Raw genomic sequence first — 15,000 nt, forward strand, 5'->3', positions numbered from 1 at the left:
ACGAAAGGAAAAAAAACAGAAAGAAGAAAAGCGAACATTAAAATATAGTGGACAGAATAAAAAACGAAAAACAAAGAACAGAGAAAAAACAAACAAACAAACATTCGCAGAAACACACACGTCACATCAATAACAACAACAACAGACCACACAAACAAACAAAGAAGACTAAAATAAACCAGAAAAAAATTGTGTTTGTGAGGAGCCTGAATGAGAAATGAGAAAGTCACGCACAGGCGAATATGAGGTAAGACGCAACGGTTACAATTTCAAATCCTAAAATGTCAGTGAATGTAGGTTAGCTTAAGTGATGTGTTTTCGTCTGCGATACGTGTATTTCGATAAATTATATATATTCTTGTAATAACGGATATTCTTATAAGGGATATATACTCTCTTAAGTGATACTATCATTTACTTACATTGATAGGTGGTAAGTGACATGTTCTTAAAAATAACTTATATTCATACAAATAATGTTAATGTTAATGTGATATCTTTTGGTAAATTGTGTTTTTTATAATCTTCCGTGTGAAAACCTCTTTAAAGTGGCGTGAACAAAAAAAATCAACAAAATTGAGACAGGGATGCACACTTTCCCACCTTCTGCGAATGCGTTGACGGAGCCTAGACTTCGGATTAAGATTAAGTCTGAACTTACTTATTAACCATGACTATGTCTCCACTTCAGTTAAATTTCGCAAATCTATCACTTGCATCACAATTCTATATAAATTCTCCCATCAGGATATTCAAGTAATCATTAATTGTATATCATCTAACTCTACCTTTGCCGAAGTCATGGCTCTAGCATCGCATTCGTATATTTTGCGGTAATAGTGGTGGTCTAAATAAGTATATGTAAGCACACTGTATATAAGTATATATAAGTATATATAGTATATTTAGTATAAAAGTATATATAAGTATATATAGCATATTTAGTATAAAAGTATATATAAGTATATTTAGTTGAAAAGTACATATAAATATATTTTGCATAAACATATATATATATATATATATATATATATATATATATATATATATATATATATATATATATATATATATATATTTGATATAAAATCACATATAATCATATTCAGTATACAAGCAGTATACAAGTATATTTAGTATAGAAGTACATATAAATATATCTAGTATAAAAGTATATATAAATATATCTAGTATAAAATTATATATAAGCATAAAATAAATATATAAGTATATAGATCTTGCTAGCGGTAACCTTGACTCGTGACTCACTTGGATGACTCGGAGATGGATGAGGAGGCCATCATGGACTCCACGCCCGACATGAGGACCTGGGCGCCGAGGAACCGGTTGAGGAGCGAGCGTGCCTGGTCGTCTGAGGTCACCTTCGCCTCGGGGTCAACTGCCGGAGGGGGAAACAAGGTCAAATTTGGGGAATTTTGTATGGTTGGGATTTTTTTTTTTTTGTATTATTGTAGGGTATGGGGTATGTTGGCTGGTTTAGAGGGCATGTGGTATGTTGGCTGCTTTTTAGGGTATGTGGTGTACTGGTTGTTTTCTTGGGGTATGTGGTATATTGGCTGGTTTCCGTTTCTTGTTTTGGTATGTTGGGTCCAGAAATATCTATGCGTTGTTTGACTTATTGCCTTTCTTCATCTCTCTCTCTCTCTCTCTCTCTCTCTCTCTCTCTCTCTCTCTCTCTCTCTCTCTCTCTCTCTCTCTCTCTCTGTAAGTATGTTTATAGACGAATAGAGCTATATAAATAAGGTTTATGGCCAAGTATCAATTTCTCACTCGTAAAAAAATAAATAAATAAAGAATACATAAATAAATACACAAATCACAATATATTATGACGACAGAAACTTCACAAATTCCCAATATCAATATAAATAACTTAAATTAGTCCTTATCTCTAATATTTCAAACTGACAAATGGCAGACAGGGGGTTGGGTACGGGGGGGGGGTATCGTCCGGGAGGTAAGAATTAAAGAAAACGGGATAAGATGAGAGGTTCTGAGAAAGCGGGAAATCATTAGGAGAATGGCCAGACTATATCAAATGAAAATAAAGTGCATACGAAATGGAATGTGGGAAAGGGCGGGAGGGAAATAATGATATCACATAAAAAAAATCATGATAAGAGACGTTTATCATGAAGGAGAGAGAGAGAGATGACAATAAGGATAAGAAAATATAGGATAAGAAAAAAAACTTGACAGGCAAATGATTGATAAAAGATTAAAAGTTGATTTTGTAACGCGCAGAAGGAAAAAAATACGTAACGGCTTAAACAAGGAAAGTGTAGGAATGAAACGAAAGAAGAGAGCGGGAAGAGGCAGAGAAAGATAGAGAATAAGAATTATATATATATATAATATAAATATATATATATATATATATATATATATATATATATATATATATATATATATATATATATATGTGTGTGTGTGTGTGTGTGTGTGTGTGTGTGTGTGTGTGTGTGTGTGTGTGTGTGTGTGTGTGTGTGTGTGTGTGTGTGTGTGTGTGTGTGTGTGTGTGTGTGTTTGAAAGGAAAAATACTCTACCGTGTTGATAGTAAGGTAGAAAAACCCAAAATGCATAAACTAGATTTATTGAAGTAAGTTTCGGAATCGTCCTCGATTCCATCTTCGGGTCAGACACTGTTGTCTCACTTACTTCAATAAATCTAGTTTGTGCATAATGTTTTTTTCTCCCATATATATATATATATATATATATATATATATATATATATATATATATATAAAGACAGAGAGAGAGAGAGAGTATATATATATATATATATATATATATATATATATATATATACATACATATATATATATATATATATATATATATATATATATATATATATATATATATATATCAAAAGACAGAGAGAGAGAGAGAGAGAGAGAGAGAGAGAGAGAGAGAGAGAGAGAGAGAGAGAGAGAGAGAGAGAGAGAGAGAGAGAGAGAGAGAGAGAGAGAGAGAGCGAAAGAGAAGAACAAGGGATTTTGAGAGGAGAAAAGAGAAGGGGCTGTTTCCCCTTTTAGATACTTATGGATGTCTTCCAACAAGGTCTATAAACATTCAAAATGCGCCCAAACAGAACTCCTCTCTGTGGGGACAAGTAGGGGGTGGAGGGGAGGGTGGGTGGGGGTGGGGGAAGTGGGGGTGGGGGCGATCCTCTCTGTGGGGACAAGTAGGGGGTGGAAGGGGAGGGGGGGTGGGGGTGGGGGTGGGGGCGATCCTCTCTGTGGGGACAAGTAGGGGGTGGAAGGGAGGGTGGATGGGGGTGGGGTGAGTGGGGGCGATCCTCTCTGTGGGAACAAGTAGGGGGTGGAAGGGAGGGTGGATGGGGGTGGGGTGAGTGGGGGCGATCCTCTCTGTGGGGACAAGTAGGGGTTGGAAGGGAGGGTGGGTGGGGGTGGGGGAAGTGGGGGTGGGGGCGATCCTCTCTGTGGGGACAAGTAGGGGTTGGAAGGGAGGGTGGATGGGGGTGGGGTGAGTGGGGTAGGGGCGATCCTCTCTGTGGGGACAAGTAGGGGGTGGAAGGGAGGGTGGGTGGGGGTGGGGAAGTGGGGGTGGGGGGCGATCCCTCTGTGGGGACAAGTAGGGGGTGGAAGGGAGGGTGGATGGGGGGTGGGGTGAGTGGGGGCGATCCTCTCTGTGGGAACAAGTAGGGGGTGGAAGGGAGGGTGGGTGGGGGTGGGGGAAGTGGGGGTGGGGGCGATCCTCTCTGTGGGGACAAGTAGGGGTGGAGGGGAGGGTGGATGGGGGTGGGGTGAGTGGGGGCGATCCCTCTGTGGGAACAAGTAGGGGTTGGAAGGGAGGGTGGGTGGGGGTGGGGGAAGTGGGGGTGGGGGCGATCCTCTCTGTGGGGACAAGTAGGGGTTGGAAGGGAGGGTGGGTGGGGGTGGGGGGGGTGGGGTAGGGGCGATCCTCTCTGTGGGGACAAGTAGGGGGTGGAAGGGAGGGTGGATGGGGGTGGGGTGAGTGGGATGGGGGCGATCCTCTCCGTGGATTAGGGGTGATAGACAGGGAGGTTGAGGGGAGAGGGAGGGGGGAGATGAGAGGGAGGGTGGACGGTTGAAATGGGGGGGGGCTGTTGAGCAAGACTTTTTTTTTCTTATATCACTAAATCCTTTTTTAAAATCTTTCTTTCTTCGTGTTTGTTCGTAATCTCTCTGCCAAGTTGTCATTGTGTAAACCCTACGAGCATATGTGGAAACATAAACAACAGCAAGGTCACGCAAACACAAACACACACACACGCACACACACGTACGCGCACACACAAGCACTTACATGACGCAACTGTGTACACTCACTCTCGGTTTTCTCATTTACTCAGTCTTCTGTTTTTTCCCTCGCTTTCTCTTTCTTTATTTATTCCCCTCTTCTCCTGTCTCTTCTACGTAGCTTAATCTCTGTCTTGTTCCTCTCTCTCTCTTACTTTCTTTCTCTCTCTCTCTCTCTCTCTCTCTCTCTCTCTCTCTCTCTCTCTCTCTCTCTCTCTCTCTCTCTCTCTCTCTCTCTCTCTCTCTTTGTCAAAATCTTTCCTTCTTCTTCTTCTTCCTCTTCCCGTTCTCCCCTCCTTCCCCTTCGCCTCTCCCTTCCTCCCCTCCTCCTGTCACCCTTGACAACTCCCCCTCCTTCCCCAACCGAACCCCTAACCCCCCTCTGACCCCGCCACCCCCCCTCCTTCGCAGAATCGCCTGACGGCAGAAAACACACTCTCATAAAAATCATTTTCCTCGAGTATTTATGCGCCACTTGGGGGAGGGAGGAGAGGGTAGGGGGAGGAGGAGAGGGTAGGGGGAGGAGGAGAGGGTAGGGGGAGGAGGAGAGTGTAGGGGGAGGAGGAGAGGGTAGGGGGAGGGAGGAGAGGGGTAGGGGGAGGAGGAGGGTAGGGGGAGGAGGAGAGAGGGGGAGGGAGGAGAGGGTAGGGGGAGGAGGAGAGGGTAGGGGGAGGAGGAGAGGGTAGGGGGAGGAGGAGAGGGTAGGGGGAGGGAGGAGAGGAGGGGAGGGAGGAGAGGGTAGGGGGAGGAGGAGAGGGTAGGGGGAGGAGGAGAGGGTAGGGGGAGGAGGAGAGTGTAGGGGGAGGGAGGAGAGGGTAGGGGGAGGGAGGGAGGAGAGGGTAGGGGGGAGGAGGAGAGGGAGGTAGGGGGAGGAGGAGAGGAGGGGGAGGGAGGAGAGGGTAGGGGGAGGGGGAGCGGGTAGGGGGGGAAGGAGGGGGTGGGGGGCGGAGGAGAGGGTAGGGGGGGGAGGAGAGGGTAGGGGGAGGAGGAGAGGGTAGGGGGAGGAGGAGAGAGAGGGGGAGGGAGGAGAGGGTAGGGGGAGGGAGGAGAGGGTAGGGGGAGGGAGGAGAGGGTAGGGGAGGAGGAGAGGAGGAGGGAGGAGAGGGTAGGGGGAGGAGGAGAGGGTAGGGGGAGGAGAGAGGAGGGGGAGGGAGGAGAGGGTAGGGGGAGGAGGCGAGGAAGGGGGGGGGGGTGAAGGGCACGTGACGATCGACGTTGCGACCCGATTAGGAGACTTGATTCGACTGGATAAAAAAAAAAAAAATTATTTACAGGGCAATTTCCATGCAAGAGTCGATTCGCTGACCATCTTAAGTTCAGCGGCTGGCCAGGTGGCGGCACCTGCCTGGGGGTTGGGGCAGGGAGGGAGAGGGTAGGGGGAGGGGGAGGGAGGGAGGAGGAGGAGGGAACATATGATTGCAAAGCGAGCTGTTCCTGTCGTTACTGACTGTTACTTTGTGTGGGTTATTCCTAAGTGATCGTTGTTATATATATATATATATATATATATATATATATATATATATATATATATATATATATATATATATATATATATATACATACATATATATATATATATATATTATATATATATATATATACATATACATACATATACATACATATACACACATACACACACATATATATACATATATTTGTTTATCTATCAATCTATCTCTATTCATCTTATCTCTTTATTTATCTATTGATTTATCTCTCTATTCATGTATCAACCTATCACTCTATCTCTCTATCTATCTATCCAACATTATCTTTCGTTATTATCTTTCGTTACTAGGTTTGTATTTTTCCTCAATCACCAACAATTGAGAATGAATATTTCCACATAACAAGCGATGTCGTTAGTCGATTTCGAATACATCTTCGCCAGCAAAATACATCTGTACATGCATTTCTGACGAAGATGTATTCGAAACCGGCCAAATACATCTCTCGTATGGCGAAGACATTCATTCCCGTCCATATTTTTTTCTTCTTTCATCAACAAGAATACGGTTCACACAACAATAATTTACCGTCTTGGAAACTCATAATCTTTTTTTGGGATTTTCGGCCATGTTTATTTCTACTTCTCTGCCGTCTCCTTAGAAAAAAAAATAATACGAAATTCTTCCCTCTTTCGTCTTAAACTAACAATCAGAAGGAACTTGAGAATGATGACTTGGGTTTTTCTGGGTGAGACGACCGTATCTCTTAAATTAAGTTTATTTTCGCGGAATCGCCAATTAAAGATCATTAAAACTCTACATCACGTTTTACGATTGGATATTTTGAAAAAAATAATAATCTAGTAATATATTTTGAGTCAGAATGGTCGATATTCCAAGAAACAACATGAGAAATACAAATTTGACCTCCTCTATTTATACTAACACACACATACACACACACACACAAATATCTATATTTGTTTTTCTATCTATCTAGCTACTCATCTATCTATTAATCTATTTATCTATCAATCTGTCGACTTATCTATCTATCTATCTACTAATCTACCTACCTACCTATCTATCTGTGTGTGTGTGTGTGTGTGTGTGTGTGTGTGTGTGTGTGTGTGTGTGTGTGTGTGTGTGTGTGTGTGTGTGTGTGTGTGTGTGTGTGTGTGTGTGTGTGTGTGTGTGCGTGTTTACATGACAATCAATATATACATGTAATATATACGTGACGAGATCAGTGTCCACCGTGGCATTGGTGTGTGACCTAGTCTTCGCTAATCCTCTTAGAGTAGCCGAGTCCACAGCATCGGTTATGTCAGCTCCTCCTCAAAGGGTGGAGCGAAATCTAACATGTGTATGAGCTGAGTAACAGAGTAAGGACGCTCTGTTGCACGAATGACCCATCTCTGTGACATGTGAGGGGAAAAAAGGAAGAGAATTCGATCGATCTCGTGTAATCTCTTATTTGCACAGCTTGTGTGATGGAGATAAGCCTTATCTATCTCTGTAGCGTGCGAATAGGTGTACTTAACACTAGAGATAACATCTACCTGTGCTCCTCGTCTGGAGATAGCTTATCGCCCGCGAGAAAAGCAGCTTCTCGTCGACCACAACTGCATTCGACAAACACAACGTTTTTCTAAGCAGCGCACTTAACCAACTGCGAGGAATGTGCCTCTCGCTTCACCGGCCGAATTAATTTTGTGTCACTGCCCACTGCGACTTTGAGGCGTTTCTCTGGCCTGGCCGATTCCCGCGTCCTCACAGGAGTTAAATCGGGGAGGCTAATCCGGCAGATTTTCGCGACGTCACACGAGGAATCTCCGGCGAGAGGCTGAGGCCGCGCGAACGGAGGAGGAAGGAAGACTGCGTCCCTTCGGCCACTCCCGCGTCGAGAACAGTGAGGGTGCACCACGAGGGGACGAAGGGGGAGGAGAGGGGAGGAGGAGGAGGAGGAGGAGGAGGAGGAGGGAGGAGAGGGGAGGACGTAGGTCCATGGGGGGAGGGCGGAAGAGAGGTGGAAGAGGGGAGGAGGCAAGCGGGGGAGGAGGGACAGTGCGAAAGGGGACGAGGGAGGGCAAAAGGGAAGGAGGCGGTTGTGGTAAGGGAGGAGGGCCAATGAGCAGAGGGCGCCCCGGGTCGTAGGCGTTATGTTAGGCGGAACCGAATGCCAGGTGCCCCCTACCCCTACCCCTGCCATGCCCGCTGCCCCTGCCGTGCCCTGCCTTGTCCATCTATCCCGCCAGACAAACACACGCCGCCCCTACCACCCCTCCCCCCCCTCGAATGGCGTTTCCCCGAGGGCTGGAAGGAGGGAGGGAAGGCTGGGTGAAACGCCAGAAAGGGAACTGTGGATAGGGAAAATATACAGCCTCAGGGTAAGCCACGGCACTTGTTTGCGGAGGTGCCATTGCATCGATCACGGCAACACCCGCCTGCCCATCGCTCAGGGGGAAGCCGTGTTGCGTGGCGCTTGCAGGAAAATCGGCGAGACTTCGCACGAAGCAATGTGACACGGGGAAAGAATAAGAAAGTATTCGGTCCTATTTACAAGGATTCGAAGCTAATAAAAGCTGCATAAATACTGCAAGTTTCCGCGCACGGGAAGCTCTGCCATTCATCATCGAAATTTATTCTATTGGAGAGAAGTCAAAGCTATTTCGCGTGTTTTCGAACTCCTAGCGCAACATGCTACACGTTTATGCAGGTGGATGAAACGGGTTCGCCATCTGAACGCACGCTGATTTGTTACAAGTGTCAAGTCAGACAGAAGAACGGATAAACCAAGCATCGTGCAGCAGCTTTACCACATGGGCTATAAAACAGCTCACACACCCCACAGACTTTCCACACGAAGCCAAGCAAACAAAACAAGCAAAAACAAATAAAAAACATCTATTTTTACCAAACCTAAATTAATAACAATATTAATAATGAAATAAATACAAGAAATCCACCTCACGAGGCGTTCGTCTAAAGCGGATTCAGAAAACCGCAGGCTCGATCGCCCCTTCGCGCGCGCCAGAACACAACAGTAGAAATAGCTCGGGCATAGGGCGAACAAACCCCTCAGGAAACAGTGGGCGCAGAGCAGGCAGGTTGGCAGGGGCTGAGTACACGTCCGCCCACTGTTTGTTGACGTTGTAGTGTGCACAAACAGCCCAGAACTGACTGCTGAGCCTAAAAGTAGTCTCGGACAATGTATGTTCAGGTTGGCACCGGCGCTGTTTTATTGGCGGTGGACGCGGCCTGTCAGGAAATGGCTCCTTTGAACTATCGACATGACTCGTTCATTAATTTATGTCCCTTTCTTCATGTTTTACGGTTTTATGTGTATAAGCCGAAGAGACACTTGTTCACTTCAGCGCGACGACAATCTCCTGATATTTTAGGAAATCTCTTGTGCGTGACTCGACAGTCTGTACCCTTCCGCGTACTTTAAAAATAACGACAGCTTTACATCAGCGCCGGCGAGCGTGAAAGGCGGAGGAGAATAAGAGGAAGAGAAAGAAAAGGAGGTTTCTTTTTTTTCCTTTAATGCGCTTTAGATGATTCCGCTGTTTGTGAGGAATGTCGCGGAATGATGTAAAGGAATGTAAATACTCTCAAACACATAAAATCACACGCGCGCGCGCACGTATACTCTCTCTCTCTCTCTCTCTCTCTCTCTCTCTCTCTCTCTCTCTCTCTCTCTCTCTCTCTCTCTCTCTCTCTCTCTCTCTCTCTCTCTCTCTCTCTCTCTTCCTCTCTCTCTCCCTCTCTCTTTCTCTCTCTCTCTCCCTCTCTCCCTCTCTCCCTCCCCCTCCCCCCCCCCCCCTCTCTCTCTCTCTCTCTCTCGCTCTCTCTCTCTCTCTCTCTCTCTCTCTCTCTCGCGCTCTCTCTCTCTCTCTCTCTCTCTCTCTCTCTTTCTCTCTCTCACACACACACACGCACACACATACACCTCAAACAAGCACAAACAAACCACAAACACACACAAACCAACCAACAAACGGAGGCGCACACATTCACAAACGAACAAACACAAATTTAAATTTCTCCCAAATTAACCGTTAAAAAAACATCCGATATCAAAGTAGCACGAGAAGCTGCTGATCATTCATTATCAGATAAGTTTTTTATTAGGCTTCATATCACTATTTCTGTTAAATCTGAGATTAGAATCATTCGTAACGTATTTTTTTCGTCTTGGATAAGATTGATGTCATATGATTACCGTTACAGGCGCCATACAGAAAAATAATACTGGCAATATATGTGATGATGATGATTTACCAATAGCATAACATAACTAATAATAACAAAATACCAGTAATCACACTAACAGCCGTTACCAATAATAGTAATAACAATAGCAACAATTACAACGTCAAAATAACAATAACATCGTCACCTAGAACAACGATCTAAAAATAATTAAATCAAACATAAAAAAATAAACAAGTAAATAACGCCAAAAAAGTAACGAAGCGAGATCTCATATTCCCGCGCACGCACGGCGGATCCTGCACATAAGGCTACAGATTGATGCGAGATACAAACATTGACCTCATTTTCGCTCTCTCTTTCGGCCAAAACGGAGTGCAAGTTGCATGCAATGACGCGCTGATTTGCGATTTTGGGGCCGTATTTCCTCGAGGAAAGTTTTGGGGGAAAATGTCGCTTTTTTCTCTATTTTTTTCTTTCTCTTGTTTTATTCATCTATCTCTATCTCTTTACGTATGATTTAAAAAGCGTGACTATCTATACATACTTACACACATACACATCCATATACATACATACATATTTAAATGAATACACACACACACGTATATACAAATATATATGAATAAATATACACATATATACATACAAAATTCTACCTACGAATATCCGGTTCTTATTCCCCATCCAACCCGAAAGGCGATCTTCCAATGGTTTATAAAGAGCCTAAAGTCAGCTATTCAATCTTTCTCGAAAACCACTGCTCAAGATTTGTGGTTTTGGGGGGACGGGGTGGGGGTGGAGGGGGTGGGTAGAGGACGCTTGGTTATAACGGCCGCGTAGTTGCGAAAGATGGGGAATACGCAGTTTTGGTAAGAATTATATATATATATATATATATATATATATATATATATATATATATTTTTTTTTTTTTTTTTTTTTTTTTTTTTGTTTATGGTTATTTATTTTTAGACTATTCATTTGAGGTTATGGAGTGATTGTAAAAAGCTAGATTTTATAAAATTTTCGTAGGGCTTTATATATACACACATATTCATCCACACACTCACACACACACACACACACACACACACACACACACACACACACACACACACACACAAAACACACACACACACACACAACACACACGCACACACACACACACACACAACACACACGCACACACACACACACACAAACACACATATCATTCTCATCATGCACCTTCATGGCGATACACTAAATCATGCCTGTGGTCGCCGCCGCCCACACAGTAGACCGGATATAGAAGGGCGGGCGCTCGTCACGTTCAAAGACCTATTAAAATGTGTTCCTGATTTCGCCAATGTGTATATGTGCATGTACGTATGTGTGTATGTGTATGTATGTACGTATGTATATATATGAATACACACACACACACACACACACACACACACACACACACACACACATATATATATATATATATATATATATATATATATATATATATATATATATATACACATTTATACACACACACACAAACAAATGTACATACATATATACATATTTATATATATGTATACATACACACACACACACACACATATATAGGCATGTGTGTATGAGTAAATACAATTCAATCATTAGCTTATACTTATAAATACAGAAAGGTAGTTGGACAGAGAGAGAGAGAGAGAGAGAGAGAGAGAGAGAGAGAGAGAGAGAGAGAGAGAGAGAGAGAGAGAGAGAGAGAGAGAGAGAGAGAGAAAATACAAGGGCGCGAGTGTCCCCACGCCCATCACTCACCGGCCTCTGTGGCGCCCATGCGAGACAGCACATCGGAGAAACCCGTGACCTTGGACCGGTCCTCAAGGAAGCTGCGTCCCTCCCTCATCTCTCCGGCGTCGTCTCCCTCGCGGCTGACGCTGAAGGAGGAGCTGCCTGTGTGCTCGACGGTCGCGCTCGAGGATGACGTCACCACACGCGAGCCTAGAGCCGGAGGGACGGGGTCGGAGGGGGGAGAGAAAGGAAAAAGATCAGAGGCGGCGGGGGCTGCGCGGATGACCTGGAGTGTGACTCTCCCCGACCAGTGCGTGATTATGGGCAAGAGGTGGCTAATCCTTTTGGGCAACTGGAGGAGGTCGGGGGCTCTTTACGTGATCTGCAAGTCCACTTGAGGGAGAAACCGAAAGGAAAAAAAATATATGTTGCATTTTCTATAAATATATATATATCCATGGGGGTATAATGTATACATATCATCAGGATTTCGCCAGGGCGGGATATACACAATGAGGTTATTTGTTACACTGAGTATAACCCCGAACAAACCACCATGACAGGCAACTGAAGGGAAAAAAATATATGGCTTCATGGAACCATAAGAGAAGTTGTATCCTTGCAAAATACAGCGTGAGGTCTGATGTACAAAAAACGTAGCAAAGGAACGAATGAGAATGAATATCTTCACAATACAAGAGATGTATTTTACCAGCTTCGAACATATCTTCGAAACCGGTCAAACAGATCTCTTGTAGTGTGAAGATATTCTCATTCATACCTTTTTCTACATTTGTCCACATGAATACGGTATTTAAAGGTCCATACCATCGTCACGGCGTGAAGATGTGCACAAAATACACCATACACAAAACACCGAATGTCCACGTGTTGTTTTTAGTCAAACACAGAAGCAGGTAACGAAGCTACCCTTGTTGGGGGGAAAAGAATGTGTATTTTATGTATAAAGCTTATTCCCTTTAAGCACTTTGAACCTCTTGTGTTCAGGATGAAGCAAACCAAAATTAAAACGAAAGAGATTATGTATATGAAGGAAGCTACGCCACTGAAGCATTTATGAACAAGGATATGATTACAAATTCCCATTTAATCGCAATCCTTTATGTAAGGTAAAAAAATCAAAAGCAACACTTAGAAGGAAAAAAGCACGTCGTCTGTATTCATATATATATATATATATATATATATATATATATATATATATATATATATATATACATACATACATATATATATATATATATATATATATACATACATATATACATACATATATACATACACATATATATACATATACATATATATACATACACTCACACATACATATATATACATATATATATATATATATATTTATATATATATATATATATATATATATATATATATATATATATATATATAAAACAATAAACCCCCTTCATCATCTTAAAAGGTAACAAAGGCCGGAAAGCAGAGAGGAGACAAGGAGGGTCAACAATAGACAGGTAACAAGCAGAGCCACGAGGCGAGCAGGAACCACCAGCGCAACAATGGCGGGCCGCGCGCACTCACGCCCGCACGAACGCATCGCGATTCTCACACAGACAAGCACTCGTCACCCGCTGGTCGCTCATCACCTTTGGTCATGTCAGTTCACTCTCATGTCTCTCTGGGAAGTGAGGGGGTGAGTCTGAGTAAGGGCCTGGAAGTCTGTGTGGATGCAATTGTGATGATCGATGTATAAGTACATTGGCTTCGCTCCTAAAAATAACCTGCATGACATATCTATCCATCTATGCTCTCGGTGTGATGCAAGAGTGAGTGCACCTGCAGGAGTTACCAGACTAAACACCGGGGGAGACTTCTAGTGTGCAGCTGCCTTTACACCAAGGGCAGCGGGCCACCAGAAAATCTGCCTGTACTTCCTTAAGAGAACTACTACCTTATAAACAGCCAGGGGATCCTTACAGCACAAGAGACACCGTAAAACGAACTGCACCGAACGCGTCCGCAGCCCCACGCAAATCGCAACGAAAACGAAACGCGATTTTGGGCCGGGATGCACACTGCAAACGAGGCCGAGTGTGGATGGAGCAAAGTACATGACCGGCCAGTGTGTGAGAAAGCGTCAAGGTGAAGAGCGCTACTGGGACAAGGTCCTCCTTCCCCCTCCCCCCGTCGCTACTCAAAACCCTGCAACGTAACACTTTTCGGTAAACACACCAAAATCTCTCGTCTTCACTCAGGACGCGTAGCCTCATTGTGAGGCGCTGCGCTGCCATTCGCATTTCATCCCCCGCTGAAATAACTAGCAACAACAGCCACTAATTAGCCCTTAATGTCATGTTTAAGTGGCTCTTGTTGTGACCTGAACCTTCCCTGACCTCACCTTCCCCACCACACTCTCACTCGCTTCCGCAGTGTCTCTACATAAAACTCTTTGCTGGATAACCAAATATAGTTACTCGTGGCTAATTCCCTCATTGAGTGAATCTTAACAATTTCAAAGACGCGTCCATGAGCACTCGTGACAGTGGCAACTCACCCTAATAACCCCTCGACCCTACCCACGAACCGCGCCTCCCGAGGAACCCTGCGCGAGAAGGGCTCCGAGCGCAGACGATCGACTTCTTTGTACTCCAGTTACGATTTCCTCGTCGTGATTAATATATACAAACATGCTATAGATATATATTTTCTAAATTTGTATCGACAGTAGCACGCTCAGTCAAGCAATAAAGAAATAACGAGGAAATGCACAGAGCACACACGCGAAACTATAACACTACCGTAACACCCAATATGAAAAGGTCAACTCACTCTCCCGACATGTAACGTCCACAGTCCACCTGAGATGAACTCCCCGTGAGATGAGAACAGGACGAGACAACGCAAATCGTGTTCTAATCACCTTTGTTATTGCCGTGTTCTTCCTGGAGGCCCTTTGTACGCGAGGGAATTCCACACACACTTCACTAATGTAACGAAATAGTTTAGAGTAACTCCTGTTTGAAAAAAAGCTTCGCGCCAGTTCTTGATTCCCGTGGAAACCAGTGCGACCTGCCTCCAAGGGGATGGGTGAGTGAGTGAGTGTTGAGTGTGTGCGTCTGTGTGTGAGTGTGTGTGGACGTGCGTGCGTCTGTGCGTCCCAACCGCCCGTCAACCAGCTGATCGGCCACCGCTGACCGCATATCGTGTCGGAAACGATCGCTCAGGCAAAATTCCCTCCAATTTTTCT

The 15,000-nt window shown here is 44.2% G+C and overlaps 1 protein-coding gene across 18 annotated transcripts in view; it reads right to left on the reverse strand.

Moving 5' to 3' along the window:
- LOC113809654 (uncharacterized) overlaps window positions 1–15,000 on the reverse strand; it is a 258,298-nt gene that overhangs the window by 80,722 nt on the left and 162,576 nt on the right. For all 18 annotated transcript variants that reach the window (XR_011398115.1, XR_011398114.1, XM_070113568.1 and 15 more), the window contains 2 exons: window positions 11,784–11,966; window positions 1,270–1,399 (listed from right to left, as the gene is read on the reverse strand). Coding sequence is in view for 16 of the 18 variants with exons in the window: in XM_070113568.1 (XP_069969669.1) it covers window positions 1,270–1,399; window positions 11,784–11,966 (313 nt within the window). In the remaining 2 variants the exon portion in view is untranslated. The remainder of the gene's footprint in view (window positions 1–1,269; window positions 1,400–11,783; window positions 11,967–15,000) is intronic.

Source organism: Penaeus vannamei, chromosome 34 (assembly GCF_042767895.1).
Source record: "Penaeus vannamei isolate JL-2024 chromosome 34, ASM4276789v1, whole genome shotgun sequence".
Classification (NCBI taxonomy): domain Eukaryota; kingdom Metazoa; phylum Arthropoda; class Malacostraca; order Decapoda; family Penaeidae; genus Penaeus; species Penaeus vannamei.